This window comes from Oncorhynchus clarkii, chromosome 7 (genome assembly GCF_045791955.1).
Source record: "Oncorhynchus clarkii lewisi isolate Uvic-CL-2024 chromosome 7, UVic_Ocla_1.0, whole genome shotgun sequence".
In the NCBI taxonomy this organism is placed as follows: Eukaryota; Metazoa; Chordata; class Actinopteri; order Salmoniformes; family Salmonidae; genus Oncorhynchus; species Oncorhynchus clarkii.
In genome coordinates this window covers 7,717,298-7,744,694 of record NC_092153.1, presented here as the reverse complement: position 1 = coordinate 7,744,694, position 27,397 = coordinate 7,717,298, and the positions used below count along the sequence as shown (strand labels likewise).

Below are 27,397 nucleotides of genomic sequence, written 5' to 3'. Positions count from 1 at the left end.
GTGCTGATTGATCTGGAGCAACACATTGCTATTAGAAGCCAAAAAAGTTAACGTCACCATTTCTCAAATCAGGCTCCGGTCACAACAAGCTGGTGACGTATAGCTCAACACTCAAGGCCTAGTTCCAACTTGTATGAGAGGTCACAAAGCAGTAAACACCATGATCCTTAGACAATGGGATCCTCCAGTGTCTACTTGGGTTTAAAATGGTTGCTTGGCTTCGATGATTGACTTCATGAATATTTCACAATACACACCACACTAAAACAAACACTAGAAGCTAGGCGTGTGGTTCAGGGGCATCCACCAATGAGGAGCCTCTCCTCTCAAGAGGACACAGTTGACGCTGGCGAGAGCCATATATTTGAGTCAACTGAACCATTGTGTGTGTGTGTGTGTGTGTGTGTGTGTGTGTGTGTGTGTGCGTGTGCACGTGCGCGTGTGCGTGTGCGTGCGCGCGTGCGTGCGCGCGTGTGTGCGTGTGTGCGTGTGTGTGTGTGTGTGTGTGTGTGTGTGTGTGTGTGTAACGTATTGTTTGTTTCTTCTTGTCAAATTGCACTGCTGAATGTTTGCATGATTACCATGCCCCCTTGGATTCTGGGTGATCAGAGCTGCCTACCAGGGAGGTAGTGGCTGCTGGTGCCAATCAGCATGGTACTCTACTGATAACAACGTTATAAAGAGGAACTCATGAAACCCAGTGGCCTGAAAATATTTGGGGCGCTGGATTAATTAACCTGACTAAATCTAGCATCAAAGTCTTTCAAATTAATCCTTAATCCTTCACACTCATGAAGGCCTGTTTATGGAGGCCTGTTTATGGAAGCCAGTTTGTGGAGGCCAGTTTGTGGAGGCCTGTTTGTGGAGGCCTGTTTGTGGAGGCCTGTTTGTGGAGGCCTGTTTGTGGAGGCCTGTTTGTGGAGGCCTGTTTGTGGAGGCCTGTTTGTGGAAGCCTGTTTGTGGAGGCCTGTTTGTCGAGGCCTGTTTGTAGAAGCCCGTTTGTGGAAGCCTGTTTGTGGATGCCTATTTGTTAAGCCATGTTTGTGGAAAATGCAGCAATGACTATCGCCTACATAATCATTGCTTTATTGCATAGTAATAAGTGATAATACATCTCTCTGCCTCCCCATCTGTCCCAGACACAGTAGAATCGTCTCCTGTGTTAAGACAGTAAAGTACAGGTGGATTTAATGATTCCCTTTAGGATAACATCTAACCTATTACATTATAGCGGACTGCTTTACCAACGATGCTGTTTGGTCTTCTCAGTATTGCTATGGTCTGAGCCTTGGGCGGACATGGTTGGGTCCAACCCAATGATTCTGGTTTGGGAATAGGAATTACTTTGACTTTGTCTTTATTACTGCCGACCTTGAGGTAAGTGGTATTTAAAAGCCAATGCCGCCTGTGCTGCTGGGTAAGTTAGCATAACTGATTTGACATTTCGCCTGACCCTGTTACAATTCACTGCTGCCAGACACACTCCACGACTTAGAAATCCAGGTGATTACGGCCGTGGGGAATCACACTTTTCGTGTACACACACACACTCTGCACATGCACACACACCCTCCAACCTATACATGTCATAGGGTGGACTTTAGCTTTCTTATTTAACTGAATTTTCACTGATCTTTGCATGCTTTTACCAACGCCTAGCCTGAATTGATTGCTTTTTGACCTTAACCAAAAAAGTGTGAAACAAATCTAAATATATTTTATATTTGAGATTCTTCAAAGTAGCCACCCTTTGCCTTGATGACAGCTTTGCACACTCTTGGCATTATCTCAACCAGCTTCACCTGGAATGCTTTTCCAACAGTCTTGAAGGAGTTCCCATATATGCTAAGCACTTGTTGGCTGCTTTTCCTTTACTCTGCGGTCCAACTCATCCCAAACCATCTCAATTGGGTTGACGTTGAGTGATTGTGGAGGCCAGGTCATCTGATGCAGCACTCCATCACTCTCCTTCTTGGTCAAATAGCCCTTACACAGCCTGGAGGTGTGTTGGGTCATTGTCCTGTTGAGAAACAAATGATAGTCCCACTAAGCACAAACCAGATGGGATGGCGTATCGCTACAGAATGCTGTGGTAGTCATGCTGGTTAAGTGTGCCTTGAATTCTAAATAAATCACAACAGTGTCACCAGAAAAGCATCCCCACACCATCACACCTCCTCCTCCATGCTTCAGGGTGGGAACCACACATGTGGAGATCAACCGTTCATTTACTCTATGTCTCACAAAGACACGTCGGTTGGACCCAAAAATCTCAAATTTGGACTCAGACCAAAGAACAGATTTCCACCGGTCTAATGTCCATTGCTCATGTTTCTTGGCCCAAGCAAGTCTCTTCGCCTTATTGGTGTCCTTTAGTAGTAGTTTCTTTGCAGCAATTCGACCATGAAAGCCTGATTTTACGCAGTCTCCTCTGAACAGTTGATGTTGAGATATGTCTGTTACTTGAACTCTGTGAAGCATTAATTTGTGCTGCAATCTGGCCTATTTATTGCCTTACCTCCCTAATCTTACTACATCCGCACACACTGTATATAGATTTTTTCTATTGTGTTATTGACTCTACGTTTGTTTATCCCATGTGTAACTCTGTGTTGTTTGTGTCACACTGCTTTGCTTTATCTTGGCCAGGTTGCAGTTGTAAATGAGAACTTGTTCTCAACTGGCCTACCTGGTTAAATAAAGGTGAAATAAAATGAATAGAAAATCTAAGGTGCAGTTAACTCTAATGAACGTATCCTCTGCAACAGAGGCAACTCTGAGTCTTCCTTTCCTGTGTGGTCCTCATGAGAGTCAGTTTCATCATAGTGCTTGATGGTTTTTGCGGCTGCACTTGAAGAAACTTTAAAACTTCTTGAAATGTTCCATATTGACTGGCCTTTTTGTCTTGCTCATTTGAGCTGTTCTTGCCATAATATGGACTTGGTCTTTTACCAAATAGGGCTATGTTTTGTATACCACCCCTACCTTGTCACAACACAACTGATTGGCTCAAATGCATTAAGAAGGAAAGAAATTCAACAAATGAACTTTTAACAAGGCACACCTGTTAATTGACATGCATTCCAGGTGACTACCTCATGAAGCTGGTTGAGAGAATGCCAAGAGTGTGCAAAGCTGTCATCAAGGCAAAGGGTGGCTAATTTGAAGAATCTCAAATATATAATATATTTAGATTTGTTTCACACTTTTTTGGTTACTACAGGATACTAATGTGTTATTTCTTAGTTTTGATGTCTTCACTATTATTCTACAGCCTGAAATATTGGCTTTCAGTTCAGAGAAAGTCTACATAAGAACCATGAACTGTATGCAGACATTAAATGGACATATTTGGCGAGTTATCAATTACTGCACAGGATAAGTATTATCAGAGGACCTTAGAGTTTGCCAAAAACAAAATTATTCTGGCTGGAATTATTACTTCCACCATGTGAAAATAATTGACATGGCAGATTCGAACGGGACTAAAATTACGAATGTGGTGTTTTGTGCTCGTGCACATAATTATATTACCCGACTTCCCCCAGTTAAACTAATCTGGTTCGAATAGGGTTTTAGAGAGTGGATAGGATTTCTCCTAAAATTGCTACATTATTGAATGGTCCACAGTTAGTAAATAGTCCATAGATCACTGTGGAGGTGTCATAATACCCATAAAACCTAGCGGTCAGACATGGAAATGGCTCCAATTGTTTTTCCACTATTCTTTTTCCCATAGGCGATTTCAGAAACATTTAAAATAAGGGCTGTGTTTCGTGTAGGCTTACCCTGGCTTGACGTTCTGATAACAATGTAAATCTCTCGGACAGGTGACTTTTATCAGTATATTCGTCTCTATTTACTCTCAGAGTCGAAAAATGCTAATTAGTGTCAAAGTAGACATCATGCAAGACTACAAATCCCTGCAAGCTCCTGCACGTCATCTCTAGCAGGCACCTTTGCCAACAGGTACATTTAAAGAAGTGTAGCCAATTTATGAATTACTACATTTAAATAACATTAAAAAGTTAATCCAGAGATTTTTACCTTTGCCTTGATTCGGCAGTCTAGTTCAGGTCATCATGGCATTTGTAGTTCTTTATGATAGCCACATTAGCAGACAATTAGCATTTTATTTGTTGGGGGTAAATACAGCCGAATATATTGATAAAAGTCAACTTGTCCGAGAGAGATTTACACAGTTATCAAAATGTCACTACACAAAACGTAGCCCTTATTTTAAGTGTTTCTAAATTAATGGTGGAAAAACGATTGGAACCATTTCCCTGTTTGACTGCTAGGTTTTATGGGTATTATGACTCATACCGTGGTACTTTATTGAGGACAGGGTGTGAGTCTCTGTCTCTCTCTGCAGTGTGGAGGAGCAGAATGGAGCAGGGGAGAGAATGGTCCAGGGGAGAGAGGGAGAGCGAAACGGTGTTGTGTAGCTGACAGCTGCCACTGTCTGACATCTATTACTATAATCTGAGGCCACTGCTTCAGCGACAGGAGGCAGGTACACTGACACACTGCACACACACACCACAGAGGGGCTCTCTCTGTATCCTGATAAGATATGTATCAGAAGCGTCTCTCACTCAATCGCCTTGTTCTGTTATATAACCACTTCAAATCAGCTTAGATATGGTTTTAAAGGGCTAGTACCCTAAATGACAAAATGACAGATTTTATAAACTACCCTGAAAGGCGTCGTTGCAATACACAGTCACAAATCAACTGCCAAGGTGCTATACAACTGGATTTGAAGTTAATTTGAGAACAATCCCTTTATTGTTTCTCTGTGTAGGATCTATTATGAAATACATTAAATAATATTACGAACTAATCTCCTAATCAGACAGTATGGCCAGCTGACTATTGATCTGTAGCTAATATGCACACACTATGGCTATTGAAAAAGCTCAAAATAAATCTTGTTTTGTGCTTTTGGGGCACAATACACTCCTTTATTTTCCCGTCATGACGATCTGAGGTCATTTACTGTGGCAGAGCAGGGGAATTATCGTTAATGGAGCATGAGTCCATGGCTGCCTGAGAGCCAGTGATTAATGGAACACACAAACAAACACTCTCACATGTGCAAACACATCCACACACACATACCCACATGAAAAAATACCACAGTTTACTATAGAATACTACAGTACTTAATATAGAATTCTATAGTAAAATGTAGTATACTGTAGAATAATGTACTACATACAGTAGTATCTATTGATCATGTATAGTACTGTTGTAGTATCCTGTAGAATACTATAGTAAACACTACATTATTATCTGCAAAAAAATGCTAAAAAACACTAGTAAATACTACAGTAATGTCAACAAAAAACCTTTTTTTGAAACTATAGCAAATACTACAGTATTTAATTTGCATATACCCTGCCCAATCCCCACCCCATATACCAAATCAAATCAAATCAAATTTTATTTGTTACATACACATGGTTAGCAGATGTTAATGCGAGTGTAGCGAAATGCTTGTGCTTCTAGTTCCGACAATGCAGTAATAACCAACAAATAATCTAGCTAACAATTCCAAAACTACTACCTTATAGACACAAGTGTAAGGGGATAAAGAATATGTACATAAAGATATATGAATGAGTGATGGTACAGAGCGGCATAGGCAAGATACAGTAGATGGTATTGAGTGCAGTATATACATATGAGATGAGTATGTAAACAAAGTGGCATAGTTAAAGTGGCTAGTGATACATGTATTACATAAAGATGCAGTAGATGATATAGAGTACAGTATATACATATACATATGAGATACATATGAGATGAATAATGTACCAATTTGTGCCAGTCATAAGTGAGAAACCTACATGCCAAGTATAGACCAAATATTGTGTTCCCTACAGTTTATTTAAAAAAGCAGAAGCTCTGAACTATCTGTTCAGACAACAGTCCTACCTACCTACCTACAGGTTATGGAGAATTAGCTCTTTTAGTATTTCTTCAGTTGATTTCCCGAAGCCCCCACTTCTATGTCAAAGATGATAAAACTAAAATACGTTAGTGAATACTACAGTAATGTCTGCTAAAACACTTTAGTAAATACTATAGTATTTATACCATAGTTTACTGTAGAATTTTTTTCATGTGGGTGCACACGCACATAAACATGTTTATGTGCAAACACATGCACGTACGCACACACATGCGCACACACACACACACACAAACATGTTTATGTGCACCTGGTCCAGCAGTATAATCAAGCATATAAATAAATCCAACCCCATTTGCAAAACATGAAATTGAGGCATTGCCTTATTACGTTGCCTCTGGCACCGAAGGGAGGTTTTACCCTTGAGCCCCCTTCAGAAGGGTGTTAGGGGTGTTGGCATCCAGCCTAGGGAAAGCTAGCTCGGTTGTATGTGCTCTTGGCAGCGGTGTGTAACCAGAGCTTATTATCCCTGGGAGAGGAACAGCAAAGCTACCAGGGTGTGGTCCTCAGCACGTACATGTACACAACAACACAGGAGGGAGGATATCCTCCATGTCTAAAACCAGAGTGGATATCTGACAGATTATACCTGATGTGCTTCAATACAGTAGGCCTACTGGTGTCCAGTTTGATGACATTCCAATGGAACGGTTTATTCAGTGATAAAGTTATGGAGGATATGTCATTTAAATGGCATAGGCTAGTGGTGGTCAATAGGCTAGTGGTGGTCAATAGGCTAGTGGTGGTCCATAGGCTAGTGGTGGTCCATAGGCTAGTGGTGGTCCATAGGCTAGTGGTGGTCCATGGGCAAGAGGTGGTCAATAGGCTAGTGGTGGTCAATAGGCTAGAGGTGGTCAATAGGCTAGTGGTGGTCTATAGGCTAGTGGTGGTCCATAGGCTAGTGGTGGTCCATAGGCTAGAGGTGGTCAATACGCTAGTGGTGGTCCATAGGCTAAGTGGTGGTCCATAGGCTAGTGGTGGTCAATAGGCTAGCGGTGGTCTATAGGCTAGTGGTGGTCAATAGGCTAGTGGTGGTCCATAGGAAGTGTTATCATTGTTTTGTCTAACCTCTAGATTTAACCTTCCCCTCGCTCTCTCTTATTGTCACCCTACTGTTTCTCAAAGCCATAGTGTGGCTGCCCAGCAGTCATGATATAAACATATGTATCCTATAGTGGGAATACTGGATAGTGTTTGTCTAGGTAAAGCATTAAATTGTCCTTTTGACACCCACTTGCAGGTACAGTTACATTCACACATAGAGGATTATGGCTACTGGCAGCGTATACGGAGGGTCCTGTGTAACATTGAATAACATAGAGCTTTGTGTGCAGTGCTTTACACTGACTTCACACTGCACAACAGCTAGTGACCTATTAGTAAAGCAGCACAATCCCATTGAACATTTCAGCAAAATTTGATTAAATTATTATTACTTTTTAATCATTTTTTGTATGGGTCACATCCCAGCTAGCACATAACGTTCTGAGAACCACATGTTTCTTAGAGCATGGTGAGTGCGTAGTTGTCCTATGGTTATTTTGCATACAACCTTCCCACAACTTTCTGGGAATGGTACAGAATAGTTGCTTGGCTTTGGAACATCCTCAACACATTTAAGTAAGTTGACAGAAAAAAGTTGTTTTCTTGGCATATTTTTTTATTTATTTTACCTTTATTTAACCAGGCAAGTCAGTTAAGAACACATTCTTATTTTCAATGACGGCCTGGGAACAGTGGGTTAACTGCCTGTTCAGGGGCAGAATCATATCATTACTTTAACAGAATGTTTCCCAAAAGTTCTAACATGGTTACAATTTTGGTAATGTTCTAGGAATGGTTCCAAGTGGTTTGACATTGGGAATGTTCTAGGAATGGTTCCAATTGTTTTGACATTGGTAATGTTCTAGGAATGGTTTCCAATTGGTTTGACATTGGTAATGTTCTAGGAATGGTTTCTAATTGGTTTGACATTGGTAATGTTCTAGGAATGGTTTCTAATTGGTTTGACATTGGGAATGTTCTAGGAATCGTTTCTAATTGGTTTGACATTGGGAATGTTCTCAAATAGTTCAGAGAAGGTTAAGAAACAATGGTCTTCTGTAGGAATTCAGTACTTCACTGTAACTTCCTACAAGTGTATTCATGGTTCTACTTAAAGTCATCTTCTCAAATTGTTCCGAGAACGTTAAGAAACAACGGTTTCTGTGGGAATTTCAGTATAATGTTTCCTACAGGTTTCCTCATGGTTCTATATTAAGTAATGTTGTTAGAATGTTCATAGAATGTTAAGAAACAACGTTCTTCTGTGGGAATTTCTGAAAACTTTAATAAGGTTCAAAGAATGTTATAAGAATGTTTTTTTTAAACATATACATTCTGTGCTCAGCAACAACAAACTCTCTCTATCCTCTCTTGTCAGGTATGTTAAGGTGTGTCGGCCGCGCTCAGTAATTGTCCTCACCTGATCTTAATGAGTGCTTATTTCCTTTGGAATGGGGTCTGTTTGAATAAACTAAAATGAACAGCTTTGTATGAGTTAAATAAATAAACAGCAGGCAAGTGCCATCCTGGTGGCACACTGGACTAATTCCATGGATAGAGAACAGAAGATCATAGGTTTCAAACTCACTGATGCTCTGTCACCATAAAAAATAGATGTGTTTGCATGATTAATGACTAAGCAAATGATTTCCATGTGTCCTATCTGTGCTTGTAGTTCAAAACAGTTAACCTAAGATAGCCGTTTTATTAAAAGTCTTAGTCAAACATTCAGTGAAAGTTATAAGGAAGTTACTCAAAAACCTCCAAATAACAATTTTATTCAAAACATTCACAACATTTAGAGAACAACATTAATAAAACCTCCCAGGAAAAGTTTTAAGGAACCATAATAAAACTTTTTCAAAACCTTCCTGCAAACTGAAATGGAATGTTCCTAGAACAGGAAAAGGAACAGCCTGGTCTCAGAGCAAAACATATTATATTTCACTAAAATCCGTAGCACCATGACATTGGCCTAAGTAAATCCGGAACACTCAAATGAGTATGATATGTTGCGTTTGGTATGACAGTAGGTTACTTAAGGCAAAAAGGAAAGGAGCATGTTTAACGCAGACATCTAGCAACTCAAAGGTTGTGTGTTTGCATCTCATCACGGACAAGTTTAACATTTTAGCAACTACTTATTACTTATTACTTTTTAGCTTTGCAACTACTTAGCATGTTATCTAACCCTTCCCCTAATCTTAGCCCTTTAACCTAACTCCTAACCCTAACCAGCTGGCTGGAGTGTTTAAGGACATATTCAATCTCTCCCTATACCAGTCTGTTGTCCTGACTTGCTTCAAGATGTCCACCATTGTTCCCGTAACCAAGAAAGTGAAGGTAACTGAACTAAATTAATGTCGCCCCACGACACTCACTTCTGTCATCATGACCTGCTTTGAGAGGCTAGATAAGGATCATATCACCTCCACCTTATCCAACACCCTTTACCCACTACAATTTGCATATCGTCCCAATAGATCCACGGATGACGCAATCGCACTGCACACTGCCCTATCCCATCTCAACAAGAGGAATATCTATGTAAGAATGCTGTTCATCTAATACAGCTGCAGCCTTTAACACCATATTGCACTCCAAGCTCATCACTAAGCTTGGTGACCTATGTCTGAATCCCGCCCTGTGCAACTAGGTCCTGGACTTCCTGGCGGGGCGGTCCCAGGTGGTGAAGGTAGGCAACAACACCTCCGCTACGCTGATCGTCAACACGGGGGCCCACCAGGGTGCATGCTCAGCCCCCTCCTGTACTCCCTGTTCACCCATGACTGCATGGCCACGCACGTCTCCAACTCAATCATCAAGTTTGCAGAAAACACAACAGTCGTAGGCCTGATTACCAACAACAACGAGACAGCCTACAGGGAGGAGGTGAGGGCCCTGGTGGAGTGTTGCCAGGAAAATAACCTCCCCCTCAACGTCAACAAAACAAAGGAGCTGATCGTGAACTTTAGGAGACAGCAGAGACCACGCCCCCATCCACATTGACATGGCCACAGTGGAGAGGGTGAAAAGCTTGGGGTGTACATCACTGACAACCTGAAATGGTCCATCCACACAGATAGTGTGGTGAAGAAGGTGCAACAGCGCCTCTTCAAGCTCAGGTTGCAGCTAAACAAAAAACATAAGTTCCCACGATTTCCAAGGGAACCAAATGTGCTAGATATGGATCATATGTGTTTTTCTCCAATTACAATTGAGTTAATGAGGAATGGCCAAGTCATCTTGGCTTCCTCAGATGATCATATAAGTATGAATAGTAATTATGGTAGGCCATCATACTTCTGTAATTTTTAACATTTTAAGTTTACCCACATTGTAAATCCCAGTTTGAGTGAATTAGGTCTCCAGATAATGAAGACAATGGTGGCAATTTGTAATGTATAGCTGGCGCTGTGAATATATGTACTATGCCTCTGAATCTTTATTAATTTGAGTTATCTTCTGTTGAAATCGCAGGGTCGCATCGTAAAGGACATTCTGACGTATACTACGTCCAGGGGTGGAGCAAAACCCTGCTGCCGACTCTCCACAAACGATAGCATTACGCAGAGAGGGCGCGCGTTTGTGATTCGCGAGAGCTGGCCCTCCCTCCTAGTGGGTGACTTGTTAAAATAGTTTTCGGGCGGAGTCGACTGCAACTGGGATATATCTGTGTGCAGTGAGTACGCAGGAACAAGCCGTGTACAAGTCCGTCTGTTTTTGGAATTTGGTACTCCGGAGAGGGACCGGCAGACAGAAGCGAAGGGAACTGAATAAAGAAAGAGCACCACACAGTCGAAAATGTCTTCGAATAAAGACGATGGTGGATGGAAGAAGTTTGTATGGGATTCGGACAAGGGGGAATTTTGTGGACGCACAGGGGGGAGTTGGTGTAAGTATGCAATTCTGATATTTATGATCACGGTAATTGGCCATTGTGGCCGGAGGTTTTAATCGAAATTGTGATGGATCTCATATGGCACGATCGAACTTCTATTGGGCAGTATGGAACACGCACCGAGTCTTAATTTAATCTTGGTGCATAGCACCTGTTTGATTTGACTTTGCAGCAATGTGTGCTACAATGGTACGGTGTCACCGACTCCATATCATTGCCCATCGCCACTCGTTGTTCATGGCTCTCCATGTCTGTGTTGTGAGTAATAGCATACGGTGAACATGCGACCAGTTTTTGCTCATATTTCACTGTCCTTGCTAGGAACCTACTGCCTTATTCAAAATAACAGCCTACCGACTGTTCCAAGCAAAGATGTGTTCGCACATCTTAAATTAATATGAGAATCCAAATAGGTCGTTGAAAGACGGTGGTGGGAATGTGCATAATACATTATTAGAACATGTTATTCTAAAGGCTCGAATCCTAATAGTACAGTAGGCTAGTTGATCACACTGCAGAGACGCAGCCGCCTATGCCTGGAAGGAGACTAGAACTCTCCATCGCAGTGACATGATCTATAAGTATTAGGATTGAATTACACCATATGTACATGCTGTAGAGACTTAGTTTAATTTCCAATGTAAAATGACACAATCAAAGGGTTAAAAATGCATCATCACCCCACAAAGTCCAAGGTGATTCAAGGTGATGGGGCCTACTTGGAATTATTGAGAGGACATTCCATCTTGTGTTACTATTCGATGTGGATACTGTGTCACTTTAATTAACAATGGAAATGTATTAACTAGACTCATTTTACTTTTCTCGTTTCTATCTGCACCCATGTCTTCCCTCGTCTCAATGTCACACAACTACCCGACATTTTCGGTATTCAGAGGATGACCAGCTGAGCGACAATTCATGTTGCAATTTTGCTTATTTACCTAACGCCCTCAAGTTGGTTGGTTTGGTCATTTACTTCAACTGTTTTGTGTGTATTATCTCAAGGCCAAAACTCGTTTTGGATCTTTTCATTTTTGTGGTGACCATATTTTTTTATTTTGTCATTTTTCTTGTTTGGTGGGGGGGTTACAAGCACAACATATCATTTAATATTCAGTTCAATAAAATGAGAAGGGAACATAAAGAAGTGAGCCTCCAACCCCACTACCCCAAACCCACCCATTCAACATGTCTCCAACCCCACTACCCCAAACCCACCCATTCAACATGTCTCCAACCCCACTACCCCAAACCCACCCATTCAACATGTCTCCAACCCCACTACCCCAAACCCACCCATTCAACATGTCTCCAACCCCACTACCCCAAACCCACCCATTCAACATGTCTCCAACCCCACTACCCCAAACCCACCCATTCAACATGTCTCCAACCCCACTACCCCAAACCCACCCATTCAACATGTCTCCAACCCCACTACCCCAAACCCACCCATTCAACATGTCTCCAACCCCACTACCCCAAACCCACCCATTCAACATGTCTCCAACCCCACTACCCCAAACCCACCCATTCAACATGTCTCCAACCCCACTACCCCAAACCCACCCATTCAACATGTCTCCAACCCCACTACCCCAAACCCACCCATTCAACATGTCTCCAACCAACACTGGTGCTCCTCATCCATCCAATTTAAGTGGTGCATAATTTTGTACAATGTGTGTGACGCTATCCATGACTTTAATGATGACTCGTCTCCATTCGGCCACTTGCATGATTCATTTAATCGGTCTACAATGCAAGAACATGTTTTATCTGGTGTGATGCATGGAGAGAGAGGAGATATTGAACCCTCGTCTATAATATGGATAATGTATGCACCCTTGTACCGGCCAATTGTGATCAGGGAAAACGCATGATCTGGATAAGACACTGGGTGGTTGTGATGTCGCCTGTTCCTTGGCAAAATTATAAGGACATCTTAAGTCCTGCGTAATTGATTGAAAGGGAACTGCTGTCTCATATAAGATGTGACCTTTTGACATTGTCTTATGCACCACTAGGCCAAAACAGTACTAGCTCTGCAGGTCTGGTGGGTTGGGGCACCACTAGGCCTATACAGTAGTATTTCTGCGGGCTGGTGGGGGCAGCAGGGTTGGGGGTGACTTGAGGAGATTCTAATACTGTACTAGTACTATGGCTGGACTCGGCGGCAGTTAACCTAGCGGTTTAGAGCGTTCGGATGGTAACCAAAGGTTGCTGGTTCAAATCCCGAGCCGACTACATAAAAATCTTGACAATGTGCCCTTGAGCAGGGCACTTAACCATAATTTCTCCCGTAAATCGCTCTGTATAAGCACCTCTGCTAAATGACTAAAATGCACTGTACCTGCAGGGCTGGCTTAATGCAGGGGCTTACCGGGGCTGAAGTCCCTGGGCCCAAGCCTGTGGGGGGGCCAAGAGGAAGCAAAATAATATTAAGTTGTTTTACAAAAAATAATATTAAAAGATGTGTGTGTGTGTGTGGTGTATATCTTTTTACTGCAACTGCCAACCACAGGACTCGAGCCCGGTCTCAATGAGTGTAGACTGCTGCTGCCACTCTACTAGTCATCAGATGGTGGGAGGAGACGCGGTATGAGGCCCACATGGGTAACCGGGGGGGGGGGGATTAATACAAATAAACTGCATAATTAAATAAATGTGACTGGTCAATTGTGAGTCAGGGGCAGGGCCCAAGCCCGTAGAGGGTCCAAGATGCTTTTTAAAAATGTATTTGTATAATAAAAATAAAAAATGTTTTATCCAACCACAGGAGCCCCACTCTCAATGTTTGAAATCCACCAGAAAGCATAATTTAGCCACAGAAAATGTATAGTTTATAAAAAAAAAACAACTGTGGATTAAGTTTTAGCACGAGCACAGACCAAAATAAAGGAAACGCCAACATAAAGGGTGTTGGGTCACCACGAGCTGCCAGAACAGATTCAATGCGCCTTGGCATAGATTCTACAGGTGGACCTATCCATGCCAGAAAAATGCACCCCACACCATAAGATGTACTTTGTATCCCTCGTTTACTTAAGTGTTTCCTTTATTTTGGCAGTTAGCGGTATACCTAGAGTCGGGAAGGCTGCAGTTTGGGCAGCGTGCTCCAAATGTACAGTTGCGGCCATAGACCTATAATCCATAGAAGGGTTTCGTAACGTCTTACTTTGGCAATTTGACTGACTGTTAAATTCAAGGGTACACTTTGACTGATTGTTACATTCAAGGGTACACTAGCAATGAATGCTAGTCCTGACGTTAGTGAGACCTGCCATTTATGGATTATAATTCTATGGTTGGTTGGGGCTGTTGGTTTGCCTTTTGCAGATTTCAATATACCAAAACCCCGGGCCTATGATTTCTCATTCTGGACCTGTATACCTGTGCTGGTTTTATGCATATCCCAGCTAGCACATTTTGGTTCCTTGGAAGTTGTGGGAACGTTAAGTTTTTGGTGTCCCATTGGTTCTGATTACGAAATAATGTTTCCTGACCTGTAAAACTGAAAAACAAATGTTCTGAGAACGGAAGTGAACAGTTCACATGTTCTGGGAATGTATATATTTTCTTTTTAAGGTTGTAGGGAGGTTCTGTGAATGTTCTATGGTTCCCTGGAAGTTTTCCTGGAAGGTTTTATTAATGTTCTGAGAATGGAAATTCTAGGTTATTTGAAGGTAATTAAATAACATTCTAAGAACATGTTTCAATAAGAGTAACACTGCTAGCTTAACTGTGTTGAACTCCAAGCACAGATCAGACACATGTGAATTCATTTTCTTAGGCATTAATCATTCAAATGCAAAACTTAAAGAAAAAAAATGTATTGTGGCACGTTGTCAGTGAGATTTGACCCTATGATCTTCTGTTCTCTAGCCATGGAATTAGTGCAGCTAGCATGCATTTTTTTTACTCATACAAAGCTGTTCACTTTAGTCTATTTAAACAAACCTCCATTTTAACTTCTTGCGGATCATTGGGACGCTAGCGTCCCATCTGGCCAACATCCTGTGAAATTGCAGAGCGCGAAATTCAAATGACACATCGTAATATTAAACATTCATGAAAATACAAGTGTCCTACATCAGTTAAAAGCTTAACTTCTTGTTAATCCAGCCGCTTTGTCAAATTTCAAAAAGGCTTTACGGCGAAAGCACACCATGTGATTATCTGAGGACAGCGCTCCGCATACAAGAGCATTACATACATACTTTCCAACCAAGCAGAGGCGTCACGAAAGTCAGAAATAGCGATTAAAAAATAAATCACTTACCTTTGAAGATCTTCATCTGGTTGCAATCACAAGGGTCCCAGCTACATAACAAATGGTCATTTTGTTCGATAAAGTCCTTTATATCCCAAAAAAGTTAGTTTATTTGGCGCGCTTGACTCAGTAATCCACCGGTTTCCCTCGTTCAAAATGCATACAAATGAATCCCGTAAGTTACCAATAAACTTCTTCAAAACAAGTCAAACAACGTTTCTAATCAAACCTCAGGTACCCTAATATGTGAATAAACAATACAATTTAAGACAGAATAGTACTGTCATTACCGGAGATAAACAACGAAGTACATGCACTCACCGGAACGCGCTACAAACACTACAGCCAAAATGGGAGCCATTTACAAAAACAACAAATTCTAGCTCATTTAAATTAAATAAAAAGCCTGAAACTCTTTCTAAAGACTGACATCTAGTGGAAGCCCTAGGAACTGTAATCTGGGAGGTTTAGATGGTACAATGATTCTCTACACTATGCTTGCTTGTTTCGTCGCAAACTATTTTAGCAACCAGGAAAAGGCGATGTGATTTCTGCAACAGTGCCCCTAAATTGAACATTCTCTAAACAATTTGAGAACATTACTTTTTTAAATAGAACCATGAGGAAAAGTTCAACTGAGGTACTGAAATTCCCACCTAAGAAACATATGGTTCTCAGAATGTTATATACTAGCTGGGTATCCTGCACCATTCCCAGAATGTTGTGGGAAGGTTGTATGTAAAATAACCATAGCACAACCACACTCTCACCAAGCTCTAAGAAACATACTGTATGGTTCTCAGGACGTTATGTGCCAGCTGGGTAGTATCTCGGTTTTGTATAAAAGCTGAGCATGCAGACTGCCCCCATTGTTATTGGGACCTGAATGTATTAAGACTAATAAATTATCTGCGATGTGGGCACTATTTTTAGAGCAACCTAGTCTCTTGTGACAGGCCTAACAATTAAAGCTGAGTAGCTAGCTTGAGATTTGTTTCTGGGTTCTGAGTTTAAGAGCAACCAAAAGCGATTTTGACAATTTGATTTACTCTGAAGCCTGAAGTTGTTGTTCTCCTGGCTACTACTGTATGATCTACTGGTTACACTTCATTTTCCTGCCCTCAGTGAAGAGTCAAGACGATGTCTACTGTTATAGGTGGATTACTATTTGGAACAGGAGCTTTGTGGTTAGGTCACCTCCTGCTCCCTCCATAGGAGACACGGGCTGCTTTGTTTGCATGCATTCTACCTGTATAGGTGTCACTGAGCCCAGGTGTGCATCCCAAATGGCACCCTTTTCCCCTATATCGTACACTTCTTTTGACCAGGGCACTACATGGGGAATAGGGTGCCATTTGGGACTCATTCCAGTTATGGATAGTCTGTGTACGGACCAGGAAGCTTAAAGTAGAAATCAGGTGGGCTTGGATTAGTAGTAGAGCCAGCCAATCTATTTATCTAATTTTTAATGTGTTGTGGTGCAATGGGCAATGACTGGGCAGTCTATTGCGGTTTGACGATAGGATAGACACGCATGAGATTGAATTGGTCCAGTTGGAATTGGAACACTGAGGAAACACTCTTCTGACGACACAGTAGGCAGACTTGCTGTTTCTCTTTCTTAAGCTGTACCCTTCTTGTTTCACTTTGTGGTGCAAGACATTGCTTATGTATTTATATTAAAATGGTATGCATTTTAAGTCCCCAACTCCACAAACACTACAGTCAAAAAATGAAAGTGGGGATCCACAGTCTGCATGTCTGCTGTGTTTAGCGTACTGTACACACTGGCTCTGCAGGGCTGGTTAGGGTGGCAGGGTTGTGTTGACTTGAGCAGATTCTTAATAACTAGAGCAGATTCTTAAGTACTGCAGTAATACTAAGGTTGGACTTAGGACTTCATTATGGGGAATGTTCCTTGTTTTTCAGGGCAGATTTAACATTCTACAATTGCGGAATGCTGGAGTTCTGTATGTGCTTTTTGTATGACTCAATTAAATGAGTGGAAATGGACCTTGTCAACAACATAACAACCAGATCTTAATTTCACGGCATCACTGGTGTTTGTACTTTTTTTTTAAAGGAAAGAAAGGTATGTCACAATCATCTGTCCTCCACATCTTTTGCATGGTGATGACCCATTTCTCTCTCTCTCCTTTTACAGTTAAGATTCTAGGGTTCTACTTAATCTTCTATGCTTTTCTGGCTGGAGTATTCATCGGCACCATCCAGGCCTTGCTTCTCACCCTCAGTAACTACAAACCCACCTGGCAAGACAGAGTTGCTCCCCCAGGTAAGGTATCACTGAACACTAGACACTGAGCCACTACTGCTGCCTGGGGATAAGAGATGGTGTCCAACCACAGTGGCTTTGTTTGAATTGGCACCCTATTCCCTACCCACTGGTCAAAGTAGTGCACTCTGTAGGGAATAGGATGCAATTTGGGCTGCAGCCAGAGTCTAACATGCATGTTTGTATATCTCAGAGGGGTGGGTTATGTCCGTCAAATATCCTCTTATTGAATTTCACACTTTAACTCGTTAAGGGAGTCCCACTGTGAGATATCAGCTGAATTGACATTAGCACTGTATGGGCCAGAGAGCAGGCCGGCACAGTACCGTTTTGAGGTCCGACACAGAGGACTCTTGTCTTTCAAGTAAACGGTGGGTGTCATCCATGCATGCAGCATGTGGAACTATTTTGATACTGGTTCAGTGTTTATGGCCCTGGCTCATTTAGGCTATAGCTTGTACAGGAGTATGCTTACATCCAATAACAAAGATGAACAGAAGTGCTTCTGTCAAAATGAACTCTGGTCTAGTAGTGAACTGAATCCTTGACGTTTTACTGTTTTCCTACTGTTTAAATGCTCATGTCGTATTGGACATTTTGGTGTAGGTAGTGGGTCGGTCAAGTGTCGCAATTAATTCCCCTAAAGGCCTCCCACATGGGCAGAGGCCTCTCTTCCCAATTTGTTAGGGAGTGTAGTGTTTAAAGAACGAGAACTGTTCCCGTTTCCCATTATTGGACGTTGCATATTTCATGTCTTTCTCCACAGTTTCCTCTTTCTGAGAGGCTTAGTCAGTTTCGCTGGAGTCTGTTCTGATTACGTGGGTGTGAAATGGAGGGAGAAGTGCTAATTGTGAACTTTACAGTGTGGTCCCCTAACAGAGCTCTCTCCTGATGCCTTTGACTAGAGTTAAAACAGACCGTGAAGTTCTGGTAGACATTGCTCGCTTCCTTTACCAGGGAGAGCTCTGTGGTAAACTGTCAACGGCAGATGCTATTCTCTACTTTATTTTCTCCCCTTACACAACACAACCCAATCCCACAGCACCAGTGCCCTTCCACAGAGCATTAACCCTTTCCTGTTGGTGTTTTCAACCATGACATTGTCAAAGACATGTAAGCTGCATTTGAATTGGGTCTAAAGCTAGTATCCCAGTCATGTCTGTCCGGGTATATATAGCCATGGTCTGCTCGGGGAACCTCCATTAGGAGAGGTAGCTAGGCGTTGATAGTGCGTTACTTTCCACAGGAGGCCTGATAACTGGGCCATGTCTTCACAACGAAGAGGACACCTGATGGCTCTAACAAGCAGAAAGAGAAGAGAAGCATTACTCTCTTCAGACTCCTCACCTCACTCAGTCCAGTTAGTTCTCTTTAGTTTTCTGGTCATGAAAGATGGAACTTAGTGTGGGGGCTGGGCTGGTTGTAAATAAGGAAGTAGAAGAGAATGGGGGTGGACGTGTTTTGGATCTTGTGTCGTAGCGTAGAGACAGTTGTCTTTTGTTTGAAATGGGCTTTTCCCTTTTACTGACCCGTCTTTCCTGCTAAGAACAATGACAGGGATTCACCTTGTCTTCCTCTTCAAGACTGTTTTCCAAAGTGTGGACTCTTCGAAGGATGACTGCCTCACTGAAAGACTTCATTAGGAAGCAAATTACACTGACTGTTCTTAACTGGTTTCATACTCAGTACTGTTGTGAGTTAGTGTAAATAGAATGGCCACAAGTCCACTGAAACATTATTGTCCTATTATAAGTGTGTATTGCTAATAGTACTTCACTTCTGTAACATTAAAACTGATGGTGACTGTCTGTTCTCAGGCCTGTCACACACCCCACGCTCCGACAAATCCGAGATCGCCTTCAATTTGAATGATGTGGAGACCTACTTGACTTACACCAAGGCCATGCGAGAGTTCCTGGTTATGTACGACGACGACAAACAGCGGGACCAGATGAAATACGAGGATTGTGGAGGTATAGGAACTGTTCCATTCCGCTCTCTACCCTCTAGCTCCTAGTCCTACCCTCTAGCTCCTAGTCCTACCCTCTAGCTCCTAGTCCTACCCCCAGCTCCTAGTCCTACCCTCTAGCTCCTAGTCCTACCCTCTAGCTCCTAGTCCTACCCTCTAGCTCCTAGTCCTACCCTCTAGCTCCTAGTCCTACCCCCAGCTCCTAGTCCTACCCCCAGCTCCTAGTCCTACCCCCAGCTCCTAGTCCTACCACTAGTCCTAGCCCTAGCTGCTAGTCCTACCCCTAGCTCCTAGTCCTACTCCTAGCTCCTAGTCCTAGCCCTAGCTCCTAGTCCTACCGGCTGCCATGACACAGACCTAAGAGGTGCTCAGTGTGGTGGAAGCTCTACTTAGATGGAGGTGGTACTATCATCTTCTAGCATTTTGCTTATTGAATCCTTTCTGACGGTCTAACATCAGGTGGGATAGGAACTAAGTGTCCAGGACATGGAATGGAATTGTGTATTGGCTTCAGAGAGAAGGTGTTTTTTTGTAATTTGTTTTTGATGAATTAGTTGAAGCGAGCAGCTGTGGCTTCCTGTGCTCAGTTGTTTATTTTTGATTTCTCCTCCTCCTGCCTTCAGAGCAACCGGAAGACTATAAGAACCGTGGTGACCTGGAGAGTGATGTGGGGATCAGGAAGGCCTGTCGCTTCCAGAGGAGCTGGCTTGGGCCTTGCTCCGGCATGGAAGACAGAGACTTTGGCTTCAAGGAAGGAAAACCCTGCCTGATCGTCAAGCTCAACAGGATCGTCAACTTCAGGCCACGGGTAAATATCCTAAGGACATATGAAAAGTTGACCTCTTGTACAAACTGGTCACTGTGATATTTCCAGTGGCCCCTGGTTGTTAGTTTATGCATATTTCCCCCAAAGTAGTAGTACATTATTGAATACAAAATCTACATAAACTTTCTTAGGTAAAAGTGTTACTGTTTTTAGCAGATTGTTTTGCCTCCTTCCTCACTGTGTACCTGGCCTCCATTCTTTCAGCCCCCCAGCTCCAATGAAAGCATCCCTGAGGGAGCCCAGACCAAGGTCCAGCCCAACGTCATGCCCATCTTCTGCACCAACAAGGTAGACAGAATTAGATGGAACAACATCAAATCACAATTGATCATTCCAATGTCAGTTGACAGTAGTCAGTAAAGCAACATTGAAGCCTAAGGGAATGTTTACTTGAATGGGGAATGTTCATTCTAGCAATTCTAGAATTGCTTTAGAGGAATAGTCCCCATTCCGTCACTAAACCAGGCATTGTAAATGTGTTTCTGGGTGAAGGTCAGATGTCAGAATGACCAAAATAGCACCGTCTTTCTCCTTCTGACTGTCTCACCCAATCTCTTTGCAGAGAGAGGAGGACGCCGGTAAGATGGGTGAGGTGAAGTACTACGGCATTGGGGAAGGTTTCCCCCTCCAGTATTACCCTTACTACGGCAAGCTGCTTCACCCCCAGTACCTGCAGCCCCTAGTGGCCCTCCAGTTCGTCAACCTCACCATGAACACCGAGCTGCGCATCGAGTGCAGAGCCTACGGAGAGAACATTGGCTACAGCGAGAAGGACAAGTTCCAAGGAAAATTTGACGTTAAATTCACTGTCACCAACTTATGACCACAGTTAGGTTCATAGCATTTTTTCTCTCCAGCCCCCTCTCCCTCCCCAACCATTTCTCAAAAGTAACAAAATAATTTAGGAAAGGGAGTTGGGGTGGAAATACGAAGTTAAGTTTAAAAAAAAAATAAAAAATCACAACTAGTCTTGAACAAAAGTCATAACATACGGGACGACACTTCATCTGTCTGCTTTACACTGGCTTCTCTGCTTCTGTCTAGAGTTAGAATGTAAGTCGCAGGAGGAGTAGCAATAGCATCAAGTATTTATTCTACTGTAAATGAATAATATTCCTTGAGCCATGGGGACATGTTTCATTTATGACTGTAAATTGTAATTCCACTACTGATGTGTAGCGAGCAGTGTTTTGTCCCCCTCCGTATTGCTGCCTTGTGTGGTTTCTATACATATTTTTGGAGTGTACAGTGCAGTAGTCGCATACATTGGTCCTTTCCAAGCCATGTTGTAACCTGTTTACTTATGTGAGCAAGCTTTAGCAGTCCAAGATGTGTATATACTATATATGAATACTTAATAATTTAAAAATATTGACACGGTACTCTCTGATCTCTTCTGACCCGTGTGAGGAAAAAGGCTGCACTCCAGGGAACTAGGCCTACTCTTTCCTTATTTTGCCTTTGTCTGATTGATTGTGAGAATTTTCACATCGCTTTTCTTTTAGAATCACTTAAATGTGGGATAAGGGTTTTATTACGCTATTGTTTCAGGCTTTTACTTCCTTTCGTTCTGTTTGATTCACTCTTAATGTCGAGTTGTGTCTCCGGGTTGTTGGGCTACTTTTGCCTGTTGTACGGCAACGGTGCTAACTCTGCTTTTTAAAGATGATTGTTTTGCTCAATTACGACATCTCACAACGTGGTGTAACTTTCTGATGAATGTTTTAGCCATTTTACATGGTGGAAGGAGTTTTATATTTATGTGGTTGTACTTTTTTTAATTTAATTTTTTTCTGCAGAAAAGTGTAATGTATAAATACAATACCAAAGTCACTGGTCCAAGTTGAGAATCTTATCAGAAGCAGTGCTGTACCCCGTGTTTTTAGGATTTCTTGTCGATGTTAAGTGCTAAACGTCAATGTCTAACATCAGTCACGTTATCAGGAGTTCTCATCCCGCTCTTGTCATTTATTTAATCCCAGTAAGAAAAAAACCTGAAATAAAATGATGAAAACACAACTTTCTTTATTCCAGTCTCTCTCAAACAAGACCAATACCCCGCTGTAAGGACACACCGCACTAGTCTAAAGTGGAGTCCTCTCCTTGTCTCCTTTCCTTTCAATATGCACTGATCTGAAAGAACAGCACAGGTGAAAGGACAACCCCCTAGCGATGACCTCTGCTTTATTGCTGTGACCTTCCCTGTCCTTTCAGATCAGTGACGATGGAAATGGAACCACATCAGACCGTTGTATTCCTACCCTAGTCTGGGATTGTTCAGTGAAACAGTCTGGTAGTAGCTAGTGTTCAGAGAGTAGTGAGGATTGTCAATGAAAAGGGTTGTTTATGTATTTTAAACCCTGCAAAAACACTTGTTAGATTTGAAATGCCCTTAATTAAAAGGAGACCATCTTCATCCAAACGGACTCCTCATCAACTCTAACCAGATGCTAACAGATCAGGGAGGAATAAGTGCTGCCAAACCAGCTCCCCTTGGTGCATCTGCCCTTCCTATGTTTTCCTATTGCTAATGACTGTCAAGGTCAACTCGGTGAATTTCAGAAGATTTGATTTGACCTGTTTTTGTGGTTTTTTTTTCTTTGCAACAACGTGACAATAGAGAAACCGCTTGTCAAATGATTATTTTTTGTTGTTGCGTTGTCGGCTTGGAAAAGACTACAAACCACCTACAAATCAAGGATGTTACAGAGAGCTGTCAATGCTAAGTAAGGGATATTATGGTTTTTTTTCTCACTACTAGCCTCAGTTGCCATGGTTACCACAGCTCATCTCCTGAGAGACTGCCGTGGTTATCGCAGCTCCTCTCCTGAGAGACTACTGCCATGGCTACCACAGCTCAGCTAGCATCCAGGCTTAAGACACATCACCTGGGTGACTGACTAAAACCATGCTGCTCATTCTTTAAAAAAAATATGTTTTATTTAACTACTGAGATGCAGTGCCTTAGACCGCTGCGCCACTCGAGAGCCAATGTGGAAAGGACTAGTCCTTGGTCATGACTCTCAGGTCCATTTCTGTACACAAGTCATTGGACGAAGGTGTCTTCTGTATTGGGGAGTTTTAAGAGCCCCAACACTTGGTCTGAACATTAACACTCATCAGGACCTCATCTTTCATATCAGCAAGAAATGATTTTATAAAAACAAAAAGGTAAATTGATAAACACCTTTATAGGGTTAGGATTAGTGTTCCCACATGGCCATATCGCCAGGTTACAGCGCGTGTTTACCAAAGTAATGATGGAAGACAGAGGGACCACCTGTGCTAATGAGTTATCTAGCATGCGCCGAACACCTGTGTGTATTGGAAGAAGTCCTCCAGAAACGTGTTGTAACTGACAAATACTGTCGGCTGCAACTGTCATAAAGCCTGTTAAAACAGTGTACAGCACAGGAGGTTGGTGGCTCCTTAATTGGGGAGAACGGGCTTGTGGTAATGGCTGAAGTGGAATGGTATCAAATACACCAAACACATGGTTTCCAGGGGTTTGATGCCATTCCATCCGCGCCGTTCCAACCATTATTATGAGCCGACCTCCCCTCAGCAGCCTCCTGTGATGTACAGTAATTCTATATTTTGTATTTGTGAAATTAGTAAGTAAATTACTTAATGTTTCTAGAACCGGATCGCCATTAATAATCCATTCACATTTAAATGAAGTATTTGGCTGTTTTGAGCCAGTCTACCTCAGAAGATAACAGAAGGTCCTGGGACCTGAAGGAGTAAAGGTAGGCTCCTTAATTAAGAGTTCATCTTGGACTACAGAAAGGCTAGCTTTGAACTATTCAATATGGAAAGCTGATTCAGCTATAGAAATGTGAAGGTCATTTCCGATAGAGCCGACGTGCAGCGTTTCCCGCGAATGCAGTCTCCGCTAAAGCGGGAACATTGCCTTTAAATTTCAATCACGCTATAAAGCTGAACTTTGGGGATTGAATTGGACTCTGATACAGTTTGGCTCTGGTTCTAGTTTTATCAGAAGCGATATAGCTTGTCTTAAATAAACATTGAGGTTGTTGTGAGCAATCTTCAAGTCAAGTACAACACAGTAATCTGAGGGATGACAGCCATATTGAGTAGTTGAAGTGTTTCCTTCCTCAGGCCTACCTTCCTCATTTGTCAGTTACTCCACCACCGCAGGTTCCTCCTCTTGGAGTTTGTCTCTAACACACGCAGCAGCTGAAACTTAATCCCAGCAACTCTATTTGGGTTTTCCATCAGAAAGGCTTTCATGAATGGGTGCCCTGTGTGTTTGCCACCGGGACCTCAAATGAGGAGTGGAGTGACGGTGCATTTTCCAACCGTCTCAGTAATGCTGTGACAGGGCCAGGGTGAGGGTGTCCAGGCAGCGTAGACTGACTGGTGAACTGAATGCCTGCTTGCATCTGAAATCGTACCCTATTACCTATATAGTGCACTATCCCTGGTCAAAAGTAGTGCACTGTATAGGGTATAGGGTATCATTTTTAACATAGTCCCTGACTGCATGTTGAGACCTGGCTAGCTTCCCTTTCTGTAATTACATTAAGTAGCCGGGGTGACCAGGACAGGAGAGGCAGCGGCCCAACAGTGGGGTTCTGTTTCAGGCTCCTGTATGGAGATACATCACGAGACAGAGGCGTATCTTGTGACCGGTGGCGGGAGCAGGCGCTAGCCTCGGGGGCATGGCGGACGGAGGTCCCAGCACAGTCAGCCAACTAGGCGACGGGCAGGCGGGCAGGCAGGTGATAGCTTAATGAGACAGTGTGTGAGATGAGTGGCCGGGGAACCTGTTGTGGGCCAGGAGCCAGGGCATTGCAGAGAGGAGGGGCCTTTAGAGGACACTGGGAGAAGAGCAGAGGGCACAGAGGACAGAGCCATGACAGACAACACTAGAGTATAGCTTACCTGAGGCCCATGGTCTTGGCTTGGGAAACTATCAAGATTCTCATTCCACCACAACACAACACACCCTCTCTAACATCATCACAACACACACTCTCTCTAACCTCATCACAACACACACTCTCTCTAACCTCATCACAACACACACTCTCTAACCTCATCACAACACACCCTCTCTCTAACCACATCACAACACACCCTCTTTAACCTCATCACAACACACACTCTCTCTAACCTCATCACAACACACACTCTCTCTAACCTCATCACAACACACACTCGCTCTAACCTCATCACAACACACCCTCTTTAACCTCATCACAACACACCCTCTCGCTAACCTTATTACAACACACCCTCTCTAACATCATCACAACACACCCTCTCTCTAACCTCATCACAACACACACTCTCTCTAACCTCATCACAACACACTCTCTTTAACATCATTATCACAACACACCCACTCTCTAACCTCATCAAAACACACACACTCTCTAACCTCATCACAACACACACTCTCTCTAACCTCATCACAACACATACTCTCTCTAACCTCATCACAACACACACTCTCTCTAACCTCATCACAACACACACTCTCTCTAACCTCGTCACAACACACCCTCTCTCTAACCTCGTCACAACACACCCTCTATCTAACCTCATCACAACACACCCTCTATCTAACCTCATCACAACACACACTCTCTTTAACATCATTATCACAACACACATACTATTCACTGATGCACATACAGTAGGCCACAGCACTCGTAAATACACGCACGCACGCACTGATGTTGAACCTGACTCCAGAGGCCCATATCTGGCTGATTATTGCCACCGTATTGCGTCTGTCTATCATCATGACTTATTCATTGACTGCTACACTGAGACCTGATCCCCAGGGAGAACTGAGCACGGCAGACATACGCAGCAGCACCACTGGATTCACTTTCTCACCTGGCTCTACTTCCTGTTTCACAGACTATGGGCTGGTGGAAACCTTTACACACTGATAGACAACTGACAATCATCATTACTGTACAACCATCCTAGGTTCTGTTGAGACAGAGAGCACTGTCTGCATTGAAAGGCTCGGCCTCGTTCCCACAAGTTGGTTTTAAGTACTGCGCTTTGTGTTTCAAAGGAAGGTGTTCTGTGCCAGAGAAAGAGAGAGAGAAAGAGAAGCCCAGTTGATACCTGGTTCTAACATGCACCCTTTGTCCTGACCTTGCCCACATTCTGATTGTGCCCACATTTTTAGACGGTAGTCAGACACGCATTGTGTCAGGATATTAATCAAGTGTAAACAGATCTAGCTGGTCAAACCATTTAAATCATCATTACACCGGCCTATCTGGTATCAGCTAATCTGGCCACAATGCAGACACAGTGGACAGATAAGAGACACATTTTAATTCAATGTGTAGACGCGACAAACCTTGATCAGATAGTAATTGGATCACATTGATCAGATCACAAAACTCACATGTTAGCGCAAGATGGGAACGAGGCTATTCAGGGAGAGAAAGAGAGAAGGAGAGGTTACGAGAGAGAGAGGGAGTCTTATAAAGAGTTATAAAGAGTCTTATGCATAAAATGAAGCAGAGAGAGAGGGAGAATAGGAGAGAGCATGAGAGAGTAAGTCAGAGGGAGGTCTATTACAAGAGAGTGTAATGGCACATAGGTCTACATTTCATCACAACGCTGACAGCTAGGGCACCTTGAAGAGAGAGGACATTGACATCAACAGAGGAGGACCCATGTACCTGCAAGTCAATACCCTATTAGCGTTACATAAGAATTGCATCCCTGCAGAGAGAGTTGAGAGGAGGGGCTGCAAAAGGAGTACACACAACCTGATTGGCCGAGAAGAGTTGTGGGTTCTCTGAGAAGACCACCTTCACACTGAGGTGTCATCAGTGTTCACCAGTTGCTGAAGGGTTTTCAGATTTTCTGTCTGAGCTTCAAATAGCGTCCTTCTCAGGTTAGTATGTAATAACTATTAGAGGAACAGAACAGTCCCACGTAATAACCCTTTAGGTAGCATGCCTATGTCATGAAGTGGTTTGTCAAATGTGTACAGAATGGTGTCAAACGTATAAGTGGAGAATAGACACTCATTTTCTGGGGTAGGATGGGTTTTACACTGTAGGTTCACACATGGAGCATTTATGGAGAGAGAAGCATTATTGTA

The 27,397-nt window shown here is 42.8% G+C and overlaps 1 protein-coding gene across 1 annotated transcript; it reads left to right on the top strand.

The window, feature by feature from the left end:
• Nucleotides 1–10,578: 10,578 nt before the first annotated feature.
• On the top strand, nt 10,579–22,308 carry LOC139412828 (sodium/potassium-transporting ATPase subunit beta-233-like). Its single transcript, XM_071159558.1, has 6 exons — nt 10,579–10,919; nt 17,366–17,494; nt 19,312–19,467; nt 20,087–20,271; nt 20,494–20,577; nt 20,852–22,308. The coding sequence occupies exons 1-6, from the start codon at nt 10,829–10,831 to the stop codon at nt 21,110–21,112; spliced, it is 906 nt and encodes a 301-aa protein (XP_071015659.1). The 5' UTR covers nt 10,579–10,828; the 3' UTR covers nt 21,113–22,308.
• The last annotated feature ends 5,089 nt before the right edge of the window (nt 22,309–27,397 follow it).